We start from the raw sequence: 21,816 nt of genomic DNA, 5'->3' as shown, positions 1-21,816 counted from the left end.
CACAGGCATTCCCCATCCACCTGACTGCCTCTGTTTGCGATCAGTGGTCGTGGCCGTGGCTAGTGGGACCCAATATCCCAGTGTAATGTGCAATACAAGTACTCCGTAGCCTACGTAGGTACGTGGATGGGCTCACCAGTGGGGCCCGGCCAGCGGTCTACGTTACTGGAAGCAGGGTAGTGCCATGGGAAAAAGAGGGTGTGCAGTGGATCGCGCCGTCCGTAACAAGAAGAGGCCCGGCTCGCAAGTGTCAAAACTCAAGCCAAAAAAAACCTTCGCTCGGAAGATAAAGCGGAAGCCCGCGGGTACACACACACAGATGCTTTACAGGTAGTTACACGTCCCCCAAGACCGGGCAGCTGGAGCAGGTGGTTGGCTATCAGAGCTCGGTGACAAGCCACCGGGCTACTTGGTAAGAAAAAAGGACCCGAGCTGCTCATGACGGGAGCGTTGTCGTGATGGCATGGCTGGCGTTTAGGTAACTAACTCTCGCTCCCTTGTCGTCTTGCTTATTGTTACGCCGAGAGACGGCCTAGTGATCGATGCCGATCGGCACTGGAGCTGCCCTATCCCTATCCCAGCTGTCCGTGCACCACAGCACGCAATTGTCCATGACAAGGGCATTGACCAGGGCGGTGTTCGAGGAAATGGAGAGACTCTACCTCAGGTAGATGGAGAAGTCTACTTGTACAACATCTCATCTAGGGACAGCACGCTAGAAGCAGCCAAGACATACACAAGAGCCCCAGAGCGGCTCAGGCCTCTCGCCATCTCTCTCCATACTCCATACTGCATGTCTTAGCCTCGACCGCTGCTAAACCCAGACGAGCAAACTGTCCGGCTGAGACAAGACAAGGCAGTACACTCGTCTCCAGTAAAAAGGAAAGAAATGCCAGAGGGGAGAGACATTCCAGCGCCTGACATGCGTACTTGCACGTGCCTATTAGATAGTTAGGTATTCAACGTACTTCACAACACAATGGCCGGTTCTGGTGTGCAATCCAGTCCTCGCTTAGAGGGCGGGAAATGGAAAGCAGGGGTTTTCTCTCCCCGTTTCTCCCCCTCCGATCGATGGCGACGGGAAGTCTATCTGGTTTTGGCAAGCCGCCAATCTGCTCATCGCGATGTGGGATGTGGCTCGCCCGCACAGGGGGTCACCGTTGGCAACTAGGGACCAGTCGCTGTGGACCACGGCCAAGTCTGCAGACGATCAGTGGATCTCTCCAGTGGAGGAGGGTTCGGTCCCCTAAAACAGTGCTGCAAGATACCTAGGTAGTGGATGGGAAACTGCGTCAATGCCAAAATGCCCTTCGGCCAAACGCTCATCATGCAAGAGTCGCTTTCAGCTCCGATCCCTCCCCCCCAAACTAGCGATGGCTTTCGTCTCTGCAGCTGCCCGACGCTTCTCAAGAGAGGCTCTGTGGGACGCTGGGCCTGATCGAAAGCCTGGCTGGGCTGGGAGGACCGGACCTCACGGGAATTCTGGCTCTTGGGCCTCCTCCTATCCTGGCATGACAAGGCAGGATCGCAGACAAGACACACACAAGGAAACGCAAAGAATCCACCAACACGGCGAAATGCCCGATGGCTGCACGCCAAACCCAACATCCAACGATGCGGCGCTTGGAACCCGGGTGCCAAGGCAATCGGCAGCGCCTCACCACCTCTCCTGACTGGACAGTGACCACCATCATGATGCAGCCGGCGGCGCCTACGTCGGTGCTCACCGCTTCCAAGGCGAGTGCATAATATTGGACCATATGGTACATCAAGGCGGCAAGCTAGTATCTTGACCTGCGTCACCAAAGGGATGGGAATCAGTGGGGAAGGGGCTGCTTTTGCGCCCCATTCAAGTTGGCTTACATAGGTAGACTACGTACAAACAGCAAGCGGCTCTTTGGTTGTACAAGTAGGTCTGGTATTTGCTTCTTTTTCTTCTTAGACTTCGCCCTACCCGGCATCGCCAAACCGATGGCGTCCAGCCCGGCTCGATACCAAGCCCTGCAACGGTCGCATTGTATGCAAGTCAGGCGGCTTGAATATTTCTTTGCCCATCCATCAAAGGGGGACCCCCCGCACTGTCTCTCCCCAGCTCTTGACAAACGTATCGACCCTCCGACAAAAAGGATGGGAACAGGCAAACGCCACAGCTAAACTCAAAAGTTGGTTCAGAAGAATACAACGGTAGCGACCGAGCGTTTGGCCCGAAAATGTGCGAAGATCAGGCACCCGTTCGCTCGCAAGAAACCATGGCGACTGCTCGTATTCGTCTCCTAGGTAGGACAACTCTATCATTGCTTCTTCCTCTGGTGTCCCCGCCCAAGTTGACAGCGGCTTGCTTTTTGATGGCGGGTCAGAGCCGCGACAACACATCCCACCTGCTGGGCTCCAGTGATAACTGTCTTGGCAGAGGTAGGCTATTCAGCTAGGAAGCAGCATGAAGTCAGGGACGCCGGTGCTTCCCGCCAGATAGCTAGCTGGTCTGACCAAGCAAGGGCAAAGTCCACATCGTGCTAATATTCTCGTACATTTTTGTTTCGGCAGTGAGGCTGTAGCCCTCGGTCTCACTAACAAATCCGTTCTTCTCATACCCACTTAGTGTCACAAGTTGTGAGGGTGTCTAGCAGAGCTCCAGAAGCTCCCACTGCGCAAGCCAGCCCACGCTCTCCCCGACGTTCCGTACAATACACAGCCTCGCCTCGATCTTGGACTTGGGCCTGGTCAAGTTTCTCGGGTCCGCCGCCTCGAGCGCCTTCTTTGCGGCGATGTGCCCCATGGCAAACCCCCTCCCGAGACTCAGGTTGACCTCGCCGGTGGTCACAAAGCCCATCAGGTCCTCCTCGCCTGGGACTAGCGGGTACCCACCCATGTCTGTCTCGTTGCCCTTCGGACGCGGGTACGGCAGCTCCGTCGTGAGGAGCGACTGCGCCATCAGCCGCTTGCGGGTCTGCAGATCCGCGTCCTTGGGCATGGCCTTTGGCTGAGGTGGCCGTCTCGACCAAGCCTTCTTGTGGCGGGGAGTGCCCCTTTGCTGAGAGGGCTGCGGGGCGAGGCTGAGCCACTGGTCCCGCAGATTGGAAGGAAGTGCGCCGGGCTTGGACGGAGGTATCGTCGCTGGCACTTCGGCTTGAGTGCTCTGGACAGCCGTTCTATCGCGTGTGGGGAGGCGGTATATCCTTGCGCAGGGAGACGGCACTCCTCGCCCCAGCATCGTGATCCTGACCGTTGATACTGTGGGTACTCCGCACAAAGACGCCAGGTCTCGATCCTGCTTTGATAGGCTGGTATCGAATGACCATTTTGGAAAATGGCACATATCCCGTAGAGGATGGCTGTCAAACGCCACGCCTTTGCTCTCTGACTGTCCTTCTGCAGTCTTCTTGTTGTTTTCTGGGAGCAGCTTTGCTTCGACACGCTCAACAGGCGGCATTCCAAAGAGCAGTTCCCAGTCACACGCAAACCCAGATCCGATCTCGCCCTTCCGTCCAGCGCCGAGATCAAGTGACTCCCATACCGGTCTCTTGCTCTTTGGGCGACGCTTCCACTCCCGTTCTCTGCGCTCGCGCTCCCGGAACTCCCACTCGAGACCGGCAAGCGTGCCGGGGTAATCACCAGGAAACCAGGGGAGGCCTTGCTCGTAGGTGACTTGCCGTAACTCATTCAAACCTCCGAAGCGGGGGTTACCGCCAGTGGATAGCGGATAGTGCACAAGGCTGTGCCATATGGGGAGGATACACTTCCAAGGAGCCATTAAAGTCCACGAACCATGTGTGCCCGATCCAGTAATATCTCCTCTCGAGGCCACCAAGATGATAGGGATAGGAGGATCAGCAGGGATGGGCTCAAGTTCCTTGCCAGGCACTCTTGCAGCCTTGCGCCTGTTCAGCGAGCTCAGGGAAGGGAGTTCTGCGGCCCGGCGCCGTGCCTCGTCATCAAACAGTGGTGAAGGTTTGAGATCGCCATCTGCAGGCCAATGCGCCAGGGTGTTGGCAAATTCCAAAGCGATATCGCCAGTTTCAGAAGGGGGGTCGTGATATGTCTTCGGTGGGTAGTGAAGACGGGGATCTTCTATGTTGAAAGACAAGATGACGTTCTTGGGGAGAGAAGCTGGGTTTGTACCAGCCGGAAGCTCGCTGAAAGTCTTTGCGTTCAAGTCGGTGAAGTCTATTGATTCCCTTGGCTTCCCTTTCTTTTTCGATGGCCGCAGAATGCCCTTCAAGGATTCCGTGCAGCCCGGGCCGGCGATCTCAATGCTGCCAATCTCCCAGCGAAGGTCCTGCAAGGTGACATGAAGGCTATGCAACTTGATCTGTCGCAGGAGTTCGTCCCAGACCTGCTGGAACGATGCTGGGTGCACTCTTATGAGGAGCATTCTCGATGATTTGACTGAGCCGCTCTCTCCCGGTCCAGAAACTGCTGCAGTTTCCGTTTCCGGGTTGTATATCACGGTGGCCACTGCCTGCAAGGAGCCCTCGCCGGGAAGAATAGACCCTTTCTTGTTGCCTACCCTCCACAGTTGGGTCATAGCGCGCGCACCATCTCTGACCTTTTTCTGCATCGCTTTACCATCACGACACATGTCAAGACCGATGAGCAGGTCAAGGTGATCAGGGTTACCATGCAACCTGATAGTGCTGGTGTAACTTGTATCCCAGCACATGGCGCCTTTAATGGTGGAGGCGCGGTGAGTTGGTCGATAGACCTTCTCTGTGGGTGTAAGTGGTATGGAGAACTTCCACAGAGGATCTGTGGGTTCTGTCATCCGAGCCCTTTTGGTGTGCCAGATGTGCGTAGGCAGCCATACTTTCTCCCGCTGACGCTTCGCAAACTTGGACCGCTTCTCAGGCGGGTCCAGCAGCGTGTTCTTCTTGACCTTGGGCCTCGCAGGCCGCGATTGGACGTAGGAGTCGACAACCATCGCATCGCCGGCCGCAGCCTTATCTGCTGCATCTTTGAGCTGTCTGTTTCGTTTCCTCTTGGCGAGGATGCCCAGCCTCTTTGCAGTCTCAGCACGGATCCTGGCTTTGGTGGTCCGTGGCTTCCTCCTCCGCGAGTCGACAGTGGGCGTGTTGTCCACCTGCATCTCGTGGCGCGCCCGCCTTCGCAGCCTTTTCGGGAGCCTTTTCGCATTGTGACTTGCGGTGCGCCTCCTCATGTCGCGCGGCACGACCTGGAATGCCCGTCGTGCGGACACAGCCTTGGAGTTGCACATGTTGGCTTCGAGGGCCTTGATCTCGAACTCTCGGGAGCTCAAGAAGGCCTGCAGGTCCAGCTCGCCATTGTTCTGGGCCGCGGCTGCCGGCTGGCTCTGGATTCTCCTAGCATCAAAGACCTTGACACGCTTGGCGGCGCGTCCGCCCTGGCTGTTGTCCCCATTGCCCTGCTTGCCGGGATTGCGGCCGGGCTGGGACGAGTCTTTGCGCTTCGGGGGGGGCTGCTGCTCCCTAGAGGAGATAGCACGTTCTTTGGGCCCCATTTCACTTCATTGGAGAGGAACTGTGGGAAAGATGTCGACTTTGTGTTCGTACATGAAGGCACACCCAAACTTTTGATGGAGGAAAAACGTCCACTGTGGTCGATAAGAGCTCCTTATCTTATCGGCGATAGTTACAGTAACCGCCCAACCAGCTGTCTGGTTACAGCAGCTCCACAGCGCCTCTACCAAAATCCCGGAAGACGCCAAGAGATTTAAAATGCACATGCAACCACTTCAACTTCAATCGTTCCATCCAAATAGATCTTGTATCATGGCCAACCCGCCAGGTAGGATGGCATTTTGGCACTCGACGTCTGCGGATACCATGCTTGTCGTGCCACTACGGAGGCGAGGGGCAAACGAACACTACTGCGAACCATACGAGAACTGACAATCTTTTCCACAAATGTACTTGCTATCAAAGAGCGTGAGGCTGGACAAAACTTCTCGACACGCCAGCAGTCATCCCGAAGCAAAAGACTCAGCGATACAAATCGACTAAAAAGAACTGGAAGTCCCCAGCAGAAGCATCCCTTCACGAGTCTCAAAGCATCTACCACAGCCAGACATCGTCAGAGTCCTTCTGCAGCTGCTTGCTCTTCTTCCACAGCCAGACGGCGTCGGCGTCGGTGGTAGCACCATCGCGCTTCGTCTTCCAGAGCCAGATGGCGTCGGAGTCGGTGGTGGCTCCGTCGCGCTTGGTCTTCCAGAGCCAGATGTTGTCGGCATCAGTCTCGGCGCCGTCGCGCTTCTTGCCGGCCCAGAACATAGTGTTGCCCTCGGTGGCGACGTGCTTCTTCCAGAGCCAGATGGCGTCGGCATCAGTCTCGGCAGGCTCGCGGGCTACATTGTCTGTTGACTGTGTTAGCTCGCTGCTATCATAGCGAAGCTTTGCGGTGAGGAAGCTCACTGGTCTCGGCGATGGGGGAGCCATTGACGAGGGCAAGGAGGAAAGGGGCCACGAAGGCGAGCTGCTTGAGCTGCATGTTGACTTTGTGAGTTACTGGACTGAAATTGTGACTGAAAAGGGGATGTTGGATGAGACAAGTCGAGAAACCGAGATGGCAGAGTGGTTCTCTCGCGACTTCAAGTACACGCAGCTCCCGCCTTTATTAGTCGCCGAGAAGAGCCTGCATACTCGGATCTTGGTATCCCCCCTCCTCGGATTAGTATTCACCTGCCTAAGACGCCCAAGATCTGCTCGTAACAGCTTGACGATACCCAATGCGAGGCATAGCGTAGTAATGGTACCTTTGTCTCGAAAAACGATACCAGTCGCACCCCATCGCCCCACTGTGTACGTGTGTGGCACAGAGTCTTGTTTTCGAGAGTTGCAGCTCGCGGCCAGCATGTTTTAGGAAGGCCTTTAACATCTACTAGTCAGTGCTGTATCATGGTGACGGTCTTGCGTTGCACCCGACGAAGCCATTAGGAAGGTAGCTGTGTGCCGATGCCTCAACCCCTCATGAACGCCCGGCGTCTGCATGTAAGCCCAGCCGATCCACGCCGATTCGAGAAGGTCCAAGTAGTTTCACCTACGATGACGATCAGAGGAGGCTCTTATCCGTGATAACCGACGTCAATTCCTCTTCTCCTCTGACCGCCCGGGCGTTATTTCGATGCTACTTTACCCGGGCTCTCATTTTCACTCCAAACATCAACTCTCGTCTCCTTCCACAACCTCTTGCCCTCGCAGGATTCTATTTGTATTTTGCAACATCTGTCTATGAAAATGGGGATTCTAGAGAAGAACAAAGACCCGGCCTACTCGCCTATTACAGACGACCAGACTTCTGACTCTGCCAGAGAGTCGGACGACCTCATCTACGATGGGGACCGGTCACAGTTCAAGACGTCTCGCAGGCGCCCCGGATGGATGGTGATCATCGGGTTCGTGGCTCTCCTGGCCTACTCTGCCGTCCTCCTCACTGCTTCTTCATGGTGGTGGAAGAAGGAGAGACTGCACGGCGCCAATGTTATCGACTGTGAGTTCAGAACAACCTCCCGCGTCTGTCTGTTTTCTTTTCCTGGACTCCTATGCTGACTCTTGCCATATAGCACCGATAAGAGACTATATCAAGTACGAGCCCACGTTCTTCAAGCACACCGAGATGGCCAAGGACACCATGCTCGTGGGGGAGCCGAGCCCGGAGCTCGAGCGCAACTGGCACGCCATCATGCAGTACTTCTACGCCGAGGTGCCCAAGGAGTACATGCAGAAGCTGGGCCGGGAGAAGGAGGGAATTCGCATGGCCAATGGCAACTACCTCGCCAACTATGCTTTTATCCATCAGCTTCACTGCTTGGTATGAACTTTTTCGAGAGTGAAATGCTTGCTCTTTACCGAAGGATCGTCGTGTAAGCTGACTTGTCCTCCTCTACACCCGCAGAAACGTCTTCACCACAACTTCTATCCCGACCACTACTTCCCCGACATGACGGAGGATGAGCAGGCTCTGCAGAAGGAGCACAGCAGTACGTTTTCCTTTCTGTCCCTTTCCGTGTAGCCAGTGCGTGTGTGGCCGTGACCTCTCTTGTTCTCGGTGCTGACTCCCTTCGTCCGCCCTTTCCGCAGTGCACTGCATCCAGATGCTCATCGAGGCCATCATGTGCAAGGCGGACGAGACGCCGCTGACCATGTTCTGGTTCAACGAGAGCATCCTGCCCGGCGGCAACCGGACGATCGCGCACGAGTGCGTCGACTGGAAGCTGCTGCTCGAGGGCATGGAGAAGGTCAAGGTCGACCCCTTCGAGGAGGGCCTGCTCATCCACCCCAAGTTCGGCGCCGTGGTGCCGGACGGGCGCGACACGGTGCTGGACAACAGGATCGGCTATGTTATGCACGCGACCCCGTTGGACAGGGATAAGTATCCGTGAGCGCCTCACGCGTGCATGAGAGACCTCCTTTTTGAGGAGTCGGCAAAGTGGTAGCCGGGAAAAGTGACCCGGTGCGAGACGGGGATTGCTACTCTGGGGATTCTCTATTGGGTTGGGGATGTTGTCCCTGAGAAACCTTGCAGTCTCTTCTATTGATGTACTAAAACAAACAAATGGGTCGTAAAATGAACAAGAAAATCCCTGAAATGATTTGTTCCTCAGTGCGATCGACGGTAGGACTGGATCTGCAGGTCAAGACGGTATGACGAAAAAAAACAAAATGGCTTGCCTGTAGAGCACACGATCATCACGGAGGGTAACACATAAACTAAAGTCTCATCAGATCTTCCTCTTCCGACCTAGACCAGCGAGTTTACCTTCAGGGTGGTATCCCAAGCTGGCCAGCCCAGACAGGGCTGGGATCATGATGATGTTCGGACGTTTGTTCTTGGCAGTCCGAGGATTCTCGCACTCCGATTGGAAGCCACGCCTCGAGTTACATTCGACGTCGTCTTTCCTGTCAGGGAGATACGCCGTTGTTGGTTGTCGTCTCCCCGCTCGAGTAAGCGCGCGGGCCGTTGGTCTGGCACCTTTGATACGACCGTAGCAGGCCCCCCGCGCCCGCCGCCCGGGATTTCCGAGAGGCCCTGATTGGCCACGGCAGGACGGTCGTTCGGGTTCGTATCCAAGAGTCGTCGCCTATCTCGCCATGACGTGGACGCGGTCCTCACCGCGGGGCCTTTGTTGCCGATATGTCCAAGACGGGAAGGTGGATATGGTATCCCAGCCAGATCCCAAATCCTCCCCCGCTCGACCAAGACGAAGGTGATGGATATGCCGCAGATAACCTAGGATGGTGGTTGGCTAGAGTACGCGTGATACCGTCCGAATCTTGTTGCTGTTCCGGTGCTATAAGCTCGACAGACTCGGTAGATGATGCATCTCTTGAGACTAGTTCATGGCTCAGTGATCAGGCTGGCCTTGGCTCACCTGATCTGAACTTTGCCTTTCCAAGACTTTGAATATTCATGAATCCGTTCCGTCAGCACATTCACACAACATGTGAGGCGGCGTACAAGCACGATGTCAGTAGACAAGTGTCGACGCCGAGCTATGCCACCAAGTGAGGGTCAGATTAGTTGACAGACTGCTAACAGAAGTACTTGTCTACCCAGCAAGCCCATCGGATTTAGGTAGTGGGATAGCCCTTCCGAGTTCCAGGGCAAGGATGTGACAAGGATATTGATTGTTAAGATCGAGGTAGCTCCTGATGAACTTCTGTCAACTATTCAGAAGCCCACTTGGCCACTTGGCAGCTTAAGACTGTATCGATCTAGGGAAGACGTATACAGATTGCGGCTCAGAAGAAGAGGTTGAGGAGGCTGTGGACACAATTGATCTAATTGGAAAAAGGACTGTTGCGGTCCGTACACTCTAGGAGGGAGGAGCAAGAGTGCGTACATGAAACTGAGTGACGGCCGTCTTGACAATGGACGCAGTCATGCTGCACGCACAGTCCGAGCATCGCGGATGTCGCCAGTCACGTGCCTTTTGCTACAAAAATCCATCTCTCCGCGAAACCGAAGAAGCAGGAGAACTAGATGGCCCCTTTTTCTGGAAGCGCCACAAAACCGCTTCAGGCATGAGATGAGATGGAACATGATGTGATGAGACGTGCAGTGTTGGGTTAGCGTGACAGCCACCATCTTCCCCTGACGAACCACTAAAATAACGGATCTTATCAGTGATATGGTGCTGTTCCCCACTATTTCCAACGCCCTGGAGAGGGAGAGAGGGGGGCTTTTGGCGGTTCTAGGCCTTAAACGAAGGGTCTTCTTGGCACACCAGCAATGGATGATCTTCGCCCATATTACCAAAGCAATTCTTGACAAACGCCTGGGGAGGCCTCGTCTTAGGATCAAAGTCCGCCTCGCGCTACGCCGGCATTTGCACGACTTGGCACAGCTTGAGCCTCCTTTTCCCTGTGTCCTCTGCCTCCTGAGTACCCGGGTTCGTGACTGATGCTAGGTTTCAACCTTGTCGCCAACAAGCAAAGGCGTATCAGTTGTGCGAAGTGCTTACGCAGCAACGCAAAAGCCGACTATTCCCCCTCCTTTTTCGGTGCCTTTTCGGGGTTCCAAGGCATGACGTCTGTGTACAAGCAAAGGCAGGGCAAAACTGGGTACTTTTTTAGTTAGCTGCTGCGGCTGCCACTGACGACGCGAGAGACGACCCCACGACGCAAACGCACTATCGCAGCCCGGGCCCTCAGCTCCCTCCCTCATCCCGGCCCGGATTTTGCCTCAATCTGCTCCCATCTCGCAATTTCGTCCCCAACTGCCAAACCGCTAGACTTGCTGCTTACTCCTCCTCTCCTCTACTTTGCGTACTTTGTGGCCCGCCAGACTCGACCAGCCCCTTTCTTTTGCAGCAGCACTTACTCGCTCCGTCCCATCCGAGACACCATCTACCAAATAGCCTTAGCCGGATCCGGGCCCCGTTCTAGCCTGCATTCCAGTCACTTGTCAGTGCCGGGCTCCTCATTCCTCGCTGCCGTCTGCTCGACTGTGCGCTGTCGCTGTCGCTGTCACTCTCGCTTCTCTCTCTCTCTCTCTGTGTGTGTGCGTTCCGCTTTGTTGGGCGGTGGCTTGTCATCCTCCAATCCACACAGTTACGTAGTACTACGGACAGCACCGCGCGCGCGCAATACGGACCGACACACACGCAACGCACTCCCCATACGGACCGGAGATAACCTTGTCACCCACAGCCAGACACACACCAAACCGCAGATGTTCCGGAGGTAGCAGCGGAAGCAGAGAGATCCATAGATGGCCTCGCTCAGTAAGTCTGACCTCAATCATGACTAGCGCACACCAAACCAACCCCAGGCGCGCCTCCTTCCGTCTTATCTGTCACACATGCGCTCTCTCCCAACATCATATCCCAACATGAGTAGCCTCCTCTCGCCATGATCCCATCTTGTCAAGCCCCAATGCGCACAATTCCGTGACTCGAGGCACTGCCTCGTCTTGGTTATATCTGCAACTCACGACTATACACCCGCCCTTTGTTTCGTCTACCCATCCCTCGTCCCAAGCTCTGCTCTCCAATGGGCGACTACCCTCGCCATTCTCTTGCGCCATGGTTCAATGGAAAATCCCCAAGCCGGCACTTGCTGACATCAAGGTTCTACCGGCAGTCAATAAGGCCAGGAGGGTAAGCGAAGCTTCCCCTTGTCTGCGCACGCATTGTCGCGGCGCAATGACATCAAGTGTACGACTGCGCTGACACGAGTCCAAATCCACACAGCCGAAATTCGAGCTCCATCTCAAGGTACGACCGAATGGCGAGACCTCCCAAAGACACTGGCGCATGCGCGCTCTGGCTGTCATGTCGGAGAACACCACATTAACAAGCTGTGCCTCTCTTTAGATCTACGACCTCAACAACGTCCCACTCGTCACCGGGCTGTCCCAGATAAAATGGCACCTACCGCACTCCATACACGGTGACCACCGCGGGCGCACGACCAAGGCCCCCATCGTGAACCACCGAGTCGAATACCACTACTCCAGGGTTGTCCCCGTCCGCATCGCCATCGACCGCAACAACAACCTGTCCGAATGCCCCATCGAGTTCGAGGTCCTGCAGGAGTTTGACTCTGGAGGAGTCGCGGGCCACGTCGAGAAGATTGTGCTGGGCAAGGTGACGTTGAATTTGGCCGAGTATGTCGAGGAGAGCGAGGCGATCGTACGGGAGCTGCGCCCGGGCACGGCAGAGGGCCCGCAGAGCAGGGGCCATGCGCGGCACAGGAGCTCTCTGAGCGCGCACACGGGAGGCACGAGTCGGAGCAGCCTGGACAGAGACGAGGCCCTGTCCGCCATGGACGCCGAGGAGGGCGTCGTGAGGAGGTACCTCATGCAGGAGAGCAAGGTCAACAGCACGCTCAAGATCGGCATCTTGATGGTGCAGATCGAAGGGGAGCGGAACTACATCGCGCCGGCGCTCAAGACGGCGCCCGTCTTTGGAGGCATCGCCGGCATCATGGCCGGAGAGCAGGTCGAGCAAGACGACGCAGGCCGTACGTTGTTCCCATCTTCTCCCAACTCAAGCAAGACACCAGGCCCCCCACTAACACATCCCACATAGAGCTCCCCAATCTCTCCAAGTCCCGCGACGCCTCCGAGGTGCAGGACATGTACCGCCGCGCCCTGGCCGCCTCGTGGGCCTGCCAGCCGGGCGACATGCCCGCCGACGAGTGCATCGAGGACATCTTTGGCGGCGGCTCCGGCTTCCGCGACCCGCTCTACACCACCGCCGCCGCCGCCACCTCGAGCCCGCGCGGGGCAGCGGCTCCGCCGACCATGACCACCACCGCCGCCACGGGAGCCTCGTCCTCGGACACGGCGTCCACGGCCTCGTCGTCGCCGCGCAGCAGGGGCCCGCCCCACGGCCGCTCGCGCTCCAACCTGCTCGCCCGCGACGACTCTGGGTCCGACGAGTTCGAAGGCGGCGGTGGGGGAGGAAGCACCCTGCGCCCGCGCGACGCCCGGCTTTTCCAGCAGCGCCAACAGCAACAGCAGCAGGGGCTGCACCACTCGCGCCAGCACAGCGGGGGCAGTCTGCACACCGTCACGCACAGGCCGGCCTCGCGCAGCAGCCAGCAGCGGCCGCCGAGCCGCAGCCGCGACGAGACGTTATCCGTGCGCGTGCCGTCCGGCGGCCCGGCCAGCAGCAGTGTGACCGGTGGCGGCGGCGGCCGCTCCCTGCGGTCCTCGGAGAGCATGGCCAGCCTGGCGACGACGCTGGGCAGCGACCGCGGGCGCGAAGGGTTCAAGCGGCCCAGCGAGGTCGGCGAGTTCGAGGTGCGGGACGACCTTGTCGCCTGGCGGTTGCCGGGGGCTGTGTCTTGAGAGAGAGAGAGAGGGAGAGAGAGAGAGAAACTTTACAAGTGAGCGAGAGAAGCTGCGGCTTTCTTTGTATATACACGGCAGCAAGAGGTGTAAGATGCAGGCGGGATCGGAAGGAGGGAGGAGTTGGAGTATGACTCTGTCTTTTTTTGAAAGCGCAGCGCCGGGGAGCTTTTTCATCCTCTTTTTTTTTTCACACTCTGCATCACGCATTCCGGCGCAAGACACTCTTTTTTCTCCTTTTTCTCGTCTTTCCTGGGTGTTTCGGGGGAGGCAAAAGAATAGGGAGGGAGGCCTTCTTTTTTTCTTCTTCTTTTTTTGACAGATCTAGGCGCAAATCACACCTGAGCGGAAACAAGGCTCTGGAGGGAGGGCGTATTCGTTTTTTTTGGGGGGGAGGCAAACCTCTAACATAACCAACTTGGCATTTGTTCTCTTATTCACCAGTCGTTAGATCGATATAGCGAGCCAGCAGCAATGCTAGTAGTAGAAGCACGAGTTGGAGAGAGAAGAGACGGAGTTTTTGAATCTCTGCATATCATTTCATCCCGCCACACCACAAGTTCTCCTTGACTGCAATCCGTGTATGCGCATAATGACGATGGACCGTGTGGAAAAAAAGAACTTTCTCTCGTTTCTATTAAATCTATCAGATCGATCCCCCTTTTCTTTGGTCCCAAATGCCCCCCCCTTTCGTCCCGGAAAATGACACGACGACACCAAATCAAAACACACAAAACTAGTCTATACGTGCCGTGCCGCAGGTCTCCATTCTTGCCGGGAGTTCAAAAAAGGGGGGAAGAAAGGGGCCCTTTGTCTATCCATCATGCTATCTCCTCTATCCCCCCCTCCTTTTTTTTCCTTCTCTTTTCTCGCACTCGACTCACAGAGTCCCCCGGACGCCGCCCTTGGCGCCGACTTCCCTCGCCGTGATGGTGACGCCCAGGTCGGCCGTGACGTTTATCGTGACCTCGATCTTGCCGTCGGGCTTGACGCCCTTGATGGCGGCCTCGGCCAGCGCGCCGCCGATCTTCCAGACCTTCTCGCGGTGCTCCTCCTCCTCGTCGTCCGAGTCGTCAAAGTCGGAATCGTCGTCGTCGTCCTCGTTGTCGTCCTCGACCTTGGCCTGCTTGCTGTCGCCGTTGGCCGCGGCCTTGGGCTCGGGCTTGGTGACCTTGATGTGGGTGCCGCCCTCGACGACCTTGATCAGGACGTCGCCGCCCTCCTTGGGAGCAGCGACGTGGACGGTGCGGCGGGCGGGGACGGCCGTCTCGGGGGGGATGATGGGGGTGAAGACCTCGTCGCCGCCGACGTCGGACAGGGTAATGACACCGATGGCGTTGGTGATGTGCTTAACGGTCGTGACGGCCGGGTGCGTGCTCTGCTCGATGTCGTCGGCCTCGTACTCCTGGACAAGCGACGCCTGCAGGGCAGCGCCGCGGGCCTGCAGTTCGGAGGGGTTGATGGCGGAGGCGGCGGTGCTGGGGGCCAGGATGGCGGTCGACTGAGGGAAGATGTAGCCAAAGTTGGCGGCAATGCGCGGGGTGTGGGAAGTACCGCCGGCCATGATGACCTCGTCAATGTCGAGGACATCGAGGCCAGCCTTCTTGACGACGGACTCGACGAGGCGGTTGAAGCCCTCAAAGACGGTGCGGGCAATGGTCTCGTACCGTAACCTGTTGATGGTGCTGGCAAAGTCGTAACCCTCGGCGAGCGACTCGACGCTGAAGCTGGCGTTGTTGCCCAGGCTCAGGGCCTTCTTGGTAGACTCGGCCTCGAGCTTGAGCTTGGCCAGGGCCCTGGTGTTCTCCCGGGGGTCGACACCGGCGTGCTTCTTGAGGAACTCCTTGGCGAAGTGGTCCATGAGGACCTTGTCGAGGGCGGCGCCGACAAACTCGTAGTCGTGAGCAGTGGCGAGGACGGTGTACATGCCGCTCCTTGAGGCGACGACGGCCACGTCGGAGCGGGTGCCGCCGAGGTCGGCGACGACGACGATCTTGTCCTTGACCTCAGCCTCGGGCCGGGCATCGTAAGCCAGGAGGGACGAGATGGGGTCGGAGATGAGCTGCAGGACCTCGAGGTCGGCGGCGTTGGCGGCGGCGATCAGGGCGGCGCGCTGCTTGTCGGAGAAGTTGGTGGGGACGGAGATGACGGCAGAGGTGACCTTCTTGCCCAGGTAGTCCGAGGCGGAGCCGACGAGGCGGCGCAGGTAGCGGGTGGTGACCTCGGAGACGGGCACGGTCGAAGCCTCGACGTCCTCGCCCTCCTTGTCCTGGAAGGAGAAGGCGACGGTGTTGTCGCTCTGTTGGGGGTGGGCGGAGGCGTGGCAGTGGGTCGGGTCGATCGACTTGAACCTATGGAGCCGTGTGAGCGATACGTATATTGATATCAAGTGAATGGTGGACAGCATACTCTTGGCCTAGGAAGTCCTTGAAGTAGGCGACGGTGTTCTTGGGGTTCCGGACCAGGAACGCCTTGGCCTGCTGGCCGTAGTACTCGTCGCCGCCGACATATGACAGGATCGTGGGGATCTGGCGGTCTAAGAAAGAAAAGGGCAAGAGTCAGTCAATCTTGTTGTTCTTTCTATCTGACGAGACTGAGCCAGCCATACCTCCATCCTCGTTGGCAATAACCTCGGCCTTGTCGTCGACGGTGTAGGCGATCGAGCTGTTGGAGTTACCAAAGGTAATACCAATGGCGACCCGGTCGCCAGGCGCAGGACCAGCAGTCATCTGTTCGATGTTCTCGGGAGTTGACGGGGGGCGGTATGCTCTAGATCAGGAACGCAACACGCTCAGGAGACTGGAAATCTAACGACCGAAGGCGAGGTGGTAAGAAAAGAGAGGCTTCGATGGTGGACGATTGGGGATGGTGGGGTTTCCAGCAATGGGCATTGAAAAAGATGCCCCCAAAAATTTCACAAAATTTTGGGCACGGTCCATCAGCGATCAAGACCAGGCCAGGCACGTTGCCAAGGCGTGCCTCAAAAGAGGAATCCACCTAAAAAATCCCACCCCACTCTCAGACTTTCCAGAGCAGTCAAAGAGAGAGAGACAAAAGAGATCCCCACACCAAATTGGCCCTACCAAAAGTTTCCTTAGAACAGCATCCCAACCGATGAAGCCTCACTTCCACAAAGCACATACACATACATACATACAAACACATCAACACACAACCACCAAGGCAGCCCTCCGAACCATGGAGCCAGAAAGGCCCGTCGTCCTCCCCGGCGACCCCATCGACCCGTCCTCCGTCCCGACGCACAAGAAGCTGCCCCTGCGCCTCGGGCCCGGCCTCCGGCACGTGCCGCCCGGCTCGATCGTGCCCACCGTCGCGGGCCAGCTCGCCGCGGACCCGCGCAGGAACTCGCTGTGGGTAGAGCACGGCGGCGGCGGCGGGCGGTACGTGCCCGCGGCGGGCGACCTCGTGCTGGGCCAGGTGCACCACTCGTCGGGCGACTTCCACTTCGTCTCGCTGGCGGCGCACGCCCCCAACGCGCTGCTGCCCGCGCTCGCCTTCGAGGGCGCGACGAAGAAGACGAGGCCGCAGTTCCAGCCGGGCGCCCTCGTCTACGCGCGCGTCTGCCTCGCCAACAAGCACATGGACGCCGAGCTCGAGTGCGTGAGCCCGTCGACAGGCAAGGCCGACGGCCTGGGCCCGCTGCCGGCCTCGAAAGCCAACACCCTCTACCCGGTCAGCCCCGGCATGGCGCGCCGGCTGCTCATGCCCCGCAGCAGCGCGAGCGGCGTCGTCGTGCTCGAGGAGCTCGGCGCCGCCGGCCTCTCGTTCGAGACGGCCGTCGGGCGCAACGGCAGGCTGTGGGTCGGCAGCGACAGCACGCGGACCGTGCTCGCCGTCGGCCGGGCGGTCACCGAGACGGACGAGCGGCAGCTCGACGTGGCGGCGCAGAAGAAGCTCGTCCGGAAGCTGGTCAAGGAGTTGAGCTGAGGGCCTCGAATTGTCAAGGGAGATAAAAGAAAAAGATACTACAGCGCCCCCGAGAGAGGGGACGCAACATGCATCGCTGCCGCCCGCCGGGACGGGAGGTGTGGCGCTGCTCCTGGGAAGACCTAGATCAAATCTCAAATTTCGGCCCCCGTTGAGCATGATTCACCACAACGGGAGCATGCCGAGGGCGTCTACTTGTGCCACTCTTCTTCCTGCACGTTGTGGGAACAGCGCAACCTGAAGGCTGTCGATACGGTCAATCACTCGCAATTGAGCGAGCTTCAAGGTCCAAAGACCCCAAACAGGTCACACAGAATGGGTAGATGTCATAGGAGAGACACTTAGAGAGGCACGCTCCAAATGAGATTCAGAAGCCACGTCGCACGTGGCCCTATTGACATGGACGAGGATTTCCAAACGGGTCATGTCTCCCGCGGAAGCAGACTAGAAATACAAAAAGCTATATCCCGCCTCGGGCTGAAACAATGAACAAAGAAAGGGGACGTTCACACGTCAAATACAAATTTTGTTACCGTCCAAATGTCGGATATCTCGCTACAACTTCTCGGTGATTGTAGAATTCAACCTCCCTCCCAAACAAGAAAAGTTCACACCGTGAAATGCACATGTCTTTTTGTCCCGTCCTGCCACCTGACAGGCTGCGCTCCAAAAGAAACACCCTGGCTGCAGACGAGTGAGTTGGGGATTACTTTGTCCTTCCCTCCTGCATCTTTGCAAGAACACCCGGTTGGTTCTGCTCGGCTCCCATGACGTGTAGGGAAGGGAGCCCGGCCTTGAAACGATCGGACGGCCGACTCGGCTTTTTTACTCCCCAGAAAGGCGAGCTTGGTCTGCCAGGCTTCTAGTCTCGACACTCCATTCGAAGCTTGGTCTGCCCAAGTGTCGTTCTGAGGGTCATTCACCTACAAGCACAGTCGTCGACATACCTCACCCCGCCGGAGTAGACTGGACTTTGACGACTAGCTGGAGAGAGAAGACACAAGACTGAATTCTAAGGGAAAATCCTTCAAGTCCCAGTCATAGTCTCGTCCACAACCTCGACGGGGTCATGCTCCGGGTTGAGGTTGTGCTTGTTCTGCATGTGCCGGCGCCAGTTGTCCTTGCGGGGGAACGACTTGCCGCCCTGCCTGGAGTAGGCGCAGTCGGCGATGGTGCAGTGGTACTTGCGCGTCTTCTTGTGCTTGTCGTTGATGTGCCGGTCGAGGTGCGTCTTGGTGCCGAAGCGCTTGCCGCAGCCCTGGTGCGTGCACTCGTGGGGCCGCTCGTGGTAGCGCTTGTGGTGACTAGTTGGGAGAAAGGAGAGTCAGCCTTGATAAAGACGGGAGGGGTGGTAAGGAAAGACATGGCCAAGATTGCTTACTTGAGCTTGTGGACTTGGTCAAAGATGCGCCCGCATTCCTCGCAGGTGAATGTCCTGGGGGAGGCTCCGCTTACTATTGGGTAAGTTAGCATGAATGCGGTCACCTTGCCATATATCTAACGAGCGCTATACTGTACTTACTATCAGAGCTATGAGCCGGGGTACTCCCCTCATTCGAACGTGGCGACGGGGTGTTCATGTACCCCGGCGTAGGCTCCGTGAGCCTCGTGTCGGGCGTCGTATACGTCGACGGCAACGAGGACTGCGACCCGGGCGGCGGCGTAGAGGCGTCGGTCTCGGGCATCTCGTGTGCGACGAACTCGCCCGCCCTGTTCTCGGGCTCTGGCTCCACAATCGTAGGCTGATGGTAGTACTGCTGGTCTTGGTGAGGCAGGCTCGGCTGTGTATGCTCCTGCACCAGCTGCGGCTCATAATACGGCTGCTGCTGCTGCTGCTGCTGCTGCTGCTCCTCCACGACCGAGTGGTACACCTGCATCGGCGGGCTAGCGGCTTGCGGTGGCGGGCTCTCTTGCATCTTGTCAAGTTCGGCGGCGACCTGGTGACCCCTTTCTGAGGCGTTGGCTGGCGCCCAGACATCCATCGGGTTGACGGTACCAGGTTCGGGATGTGATGGACTAGGTATGCGCATCCGCATGGGCGAAGCCGAGAACCCTCTCACCCCTTCCTCTTCGTCCTCGGGCTCGCCCTTGATCCTTCCGGGGGATGTCGGGCTCATGGGCGAAAAGTCGTCCGCCTGGCTTCCCTGCCGTGACGGAGCCTCGAACTTGGCCAGGATGGCAGCCCGCGGCATACTCATAAAGTTCAGGGGCGTAGCGCCGGCATCGGTCGAGCCGTACGGGGCCTGCGGCGGCGGCGAGTAGTCTGACGACGGAGGCGAGAGGGGGGCACCAGAGAAGTATTCGGCCGCAGCGCCGGTCATCATGACCGGCGAGTAGGTCTGCTCTTCCGAAAAGGTGGGCATGGGCACGTCGTTGGGGTCCGCCTGCATCGTCGTGGACCTGGTGGGCGACGTGATATGCGCGCTCCGAGACGAAGACCGCGTGCTCGAGCGGTGGAAGAGCGCCGTGGCCTTCTCGGCGAAGCCCTCGATGGCGTTGCTGAGAGACGATTTCCTGGGCGGTTGGGCTTGGTCTGGACTGGCCGCCAGGGGGGCTGCAGGCGGCGGCATGGCTAGAGGAGCGGGTGCAACGGGCCCAGTGAACGGAGGATGCGCATCACCCTCGCCGCCTTGGGGTGCTGCGGTGAAGGCATTCGCGTACTGTGGGACGCCCGTCCCGGAGGGCGTCATGTTGTCGTACGAGTTGCCGTCCATGTCATAGTCCTTGACCGGGCGGCGGGTATCGTCGGAACTGGCATGGCCAAAGTGGTCGACAGATAGGCGGCGGTCCGTGGCGGGCGACGCCACGAGCGAATCTCCTCTCCCGGGAGCAGTCTCGGCGGCCAAGCCCATCTCAGCCTGGAGTTCGGCCTGCTCCCGACGAGCCCGGGCATTGCGGCTTCGCCGCAGGAGGAATGGCGATACGCACAACAGAATTAGCGCAGCGCCGATGACAGATCCGACGACGGCTCCCGCGATGCCTCCGCCGGAGAGCTGCCGCCTGGCGATGGTGGAAGACCTGGCGGATAGGGCGTTGGAGCCCATGGCGGCGATGCTGCTGGTGTCGCGTGGAGTCGTCAGCCGGGGGGAGGGACCCGTGCTTATCCTGAGGTCAGAGAGAGCGGCGAGCACGGGGTCCTGGGCAGCATCGTCGCGAGCTTCGGGCTCGGTGGCCTCGAGAGACCGTGGCAAGGCAGCATGGCGAGCCATTGCCGGTGAGCCGTGGCTATCGGGTGACGAATCGCATTGGGAAGAGCTGGTGGACATTTAATGGGCAATTGGATTCGGCTACTGAGATGGGCGACGGACCCGGGATCGCTGGGAGTGAGTCTGAGAGGGCGTCGTCACAATGAGCGATGAGCCAAGAGTTGACCACGACGACGAGAGGTGGGTGCCTGATGAAGGGGCGGGTCGCTATAAGGGCACGCTTATGAGGGAAGATGATGCGTGAAGATGGAGAAGAGGAGGGTTGAGGTTCAAGGAACAATGTCGTAATCCCTGGAGTCTCCAGAAAGTCACGCTTCTCACGCAGTCGCTTGCGGCAACAAATTAAACGAAAGCTCGTGCTTCTTCAGCCTCACTGGGCGGTGGGGGCGTGTGTATGGTGTGTGCGTGTGTGTGAGAGAGTAGTTAGAGCAGGGAATCGGGCCTCCAAGTCGAGACTCTTGTCTCTTGTCTCTTGTTGAGGACGGGAGAGCAGACGTCAATTGCCTACTCCGTACTGTACTTGGCGCTGGTGCTGATGCCGTTGGGTCGGATCATGGAAAGGAAGTGCGCTTGTGCTGCTGTTTGTGGTGGCCGAAGCTAGCTTTGGGTTGCCTCCCAAGCCTCCCTCCCACCTAAAGCAAGACCCGGGGTAGCGTACCATGGACCTGTTAGGGCGCTACTGCCGCACCGCTAACGGCTCCACTCAACGTCCGTCCCTCTTCGCATATGAAAACGGCCTGCCGACAACCATGGATTCAGTATCGCCCTAACAGCCGACTGCACACTCTCTCCACCACGCCAGGTCAAAGGGTCCCTCCATCCCAAACACAGACCACCGGCGCACAGCCACCCTGTCGTGGCTCCCTCGATTCGCTGCTTCGTACGCCCCATCCAGGAAGCCGCCCGGAGTTGGCCGTGGGGCGCATCATCATCATCCCTGTGTGAGGTCTCCTTGCTCCAACTTAGCTACCGCGCGCGCAGGACAAGAGAGAGACGGTGTGAGTTTTGTGCATGGCAGATGCCCTCATCATCTGTGTCGAGAGTTTCGGTCCAAGTGCACCACCACCCCACGGCACCTCGGAAGCCCCTCGCTGCGGCTCGCTCTGAGAGCACATCGTGACGCCTCCCCCTGCACTGCAGGGCAGCAGCATGGCGCCTGAAGGACGATGCCCAATTCAATTCCCCTGGATGTGTGAACGCGCGTAACATGCGGATCAACGGCTGGGTTCTCAGGAGGGCCGACCGACATGCTGTTCCTCGGGATGTCCTCGCCGCGAAATACAAGCAACTTGGTCTCACATTTACACACGGCGGACGCACTCGCTACACGGCGTCGCACGACCGACCCTGGACTTTCAGCCCGGTAGGGTCTCAGTTCTTGTTACATCGTTGC

At 58.1% G+C, this 21,816-nt stretch overlaps 6 protein-coding genes across 6 annotated transcripts; 2 read left to right on the top strand and 4 right to left on the bottom strand.

The window, feature by feature from the left end:
• Positions 1-2,620: 2,620 nt before the first annotated feature.
• On the bottom strand, positions 2,621-5,476 carry E0L32_008416 (uncharacterized protein; the record flags this gene model as incomplete). Its single annotated transcript, XM_031143268.1, has 1 exon — positions 2,621-5,476. The coding sequence occupies one exon, from the start codon at positions 5,474-5,476 to the stop codon at positions 2,621-2,623; it is 2,856 nt and encodes a 951-aa protein (XP_030992393.1).
• A 553-nt stretch (positions 5,477-6,029) lies between these two features.
• E0L32_008415 (uncharacterized protein) lies at positions 6,030-6,462 on the bottom strand (the record flags this gene model as incomplete). The annotated part of the gene is made up of 2 exons (XM_031143267.1): positions 6,030-6,328; positions 6,387-6,462. The coding sequence occupies 2 exons, from the start codon at positions 6,460-6,462 to the stop codon at positions 6,030-6,032; spliced, it is 375 nt and encodes a 124-aa protein (XP_030992392.1).
• Positions 6,463-7,208: 746 nt separating this feature from the next.
• On the top strand, positions 7,209-8,353 carry E0L32_008414 (uncharacterized protein; the record flags this gene model as incomplete). Its single annotated transcript, XM_031143266.1, has 4 exons — positions 7,209-7,461; positions 7,535-7,782; positions 7,867-7,951; positions 8,052-8,353. 4 exons carry the CDS (start codon positions 7,209-7,211, stop codon positions 8,351-8,353), a joined length of 888 nt encoding a protein of 295 aa, XP_030992391.1.
• A 3,144-nt stretch (positions 8,354-11,497) lies between these two features.
• On the top strand, positions 11,498-13,269 carry E0L32_008413 (uncharacterized protein; the record flags this gene model as incomplete). Its single annotated transcript, XM_031143265.1, has 3 exons — positions 11,498-11,572; positions 11,789-12,437; positions 12,506-13,269. 3 exons carry the CDS (start codon positions 11,498-11,500, stop codon positions 13,267-13,269), a joined length of 1,488 nt encoding a protein of 495 aa, XP_030992390.1.
• An 880-nt stretch (positions 13,270-14,149) lies between these two features.
• Positions 14,150-17,376, bottom strand: E0L32_008412 (uncharacterized protein; the record flags this gene model as incomplete). The annotated part of the gene is made up of 4 exons (XM_031143264.1): positions 14,150-15,620; positions 15,679-15,805; positions 15,878-16,038; positions 16,427-17,376. The coding sequence occupies 4 exons, from the start codon at positions 17,374-17,376 to the stop codon at positions 14,150-14,152; spliced, it is 2,709 nt and encodes a 902-aa protein (XP_030992389.1).
• Positions 17,377-18,244: 868 nt separating this feature from the next.
• On the bottom strand, positions 18,245-20,483 carry E0L32_008411 (uncharacterized protein; the record flags this gene model as incomplete). Its single annotated transcript, XM_031143263.1, has 3 exons — positions 18,245-18,521; positions 18,599-18,671; positions 18,740-20,483. 3 exons carry the CDS (start codon positions 20,481-20,483, stop codon positions 18,245-18,247), a joined length of 2,094 nt encoding a protein of 697 aa, XP_030992388.1.
• Positions 20,484-21,816: the final 1,333 nt, after the last annotated feature.

The sequence above is a fragment of the Thyridium curvatum genome, assembly GCF_004353045.1.
Source record: "Thyridium curvatum strain D216 chromosome Unknown NODE_55_length_292940_cov_83.935894, whole genome shotgun sequence".
In the NCBI taxonomy this organism is placed as follows: Eukaryota; Fungi; Ascomycota; class Sordariomycetes; order Thyridiales; family Thyridiaceae; genus Thyridium; species Thyridium curvatum.
This window is presented reverse-complemented; position numbering and strand designations above follow the sequence as displayed.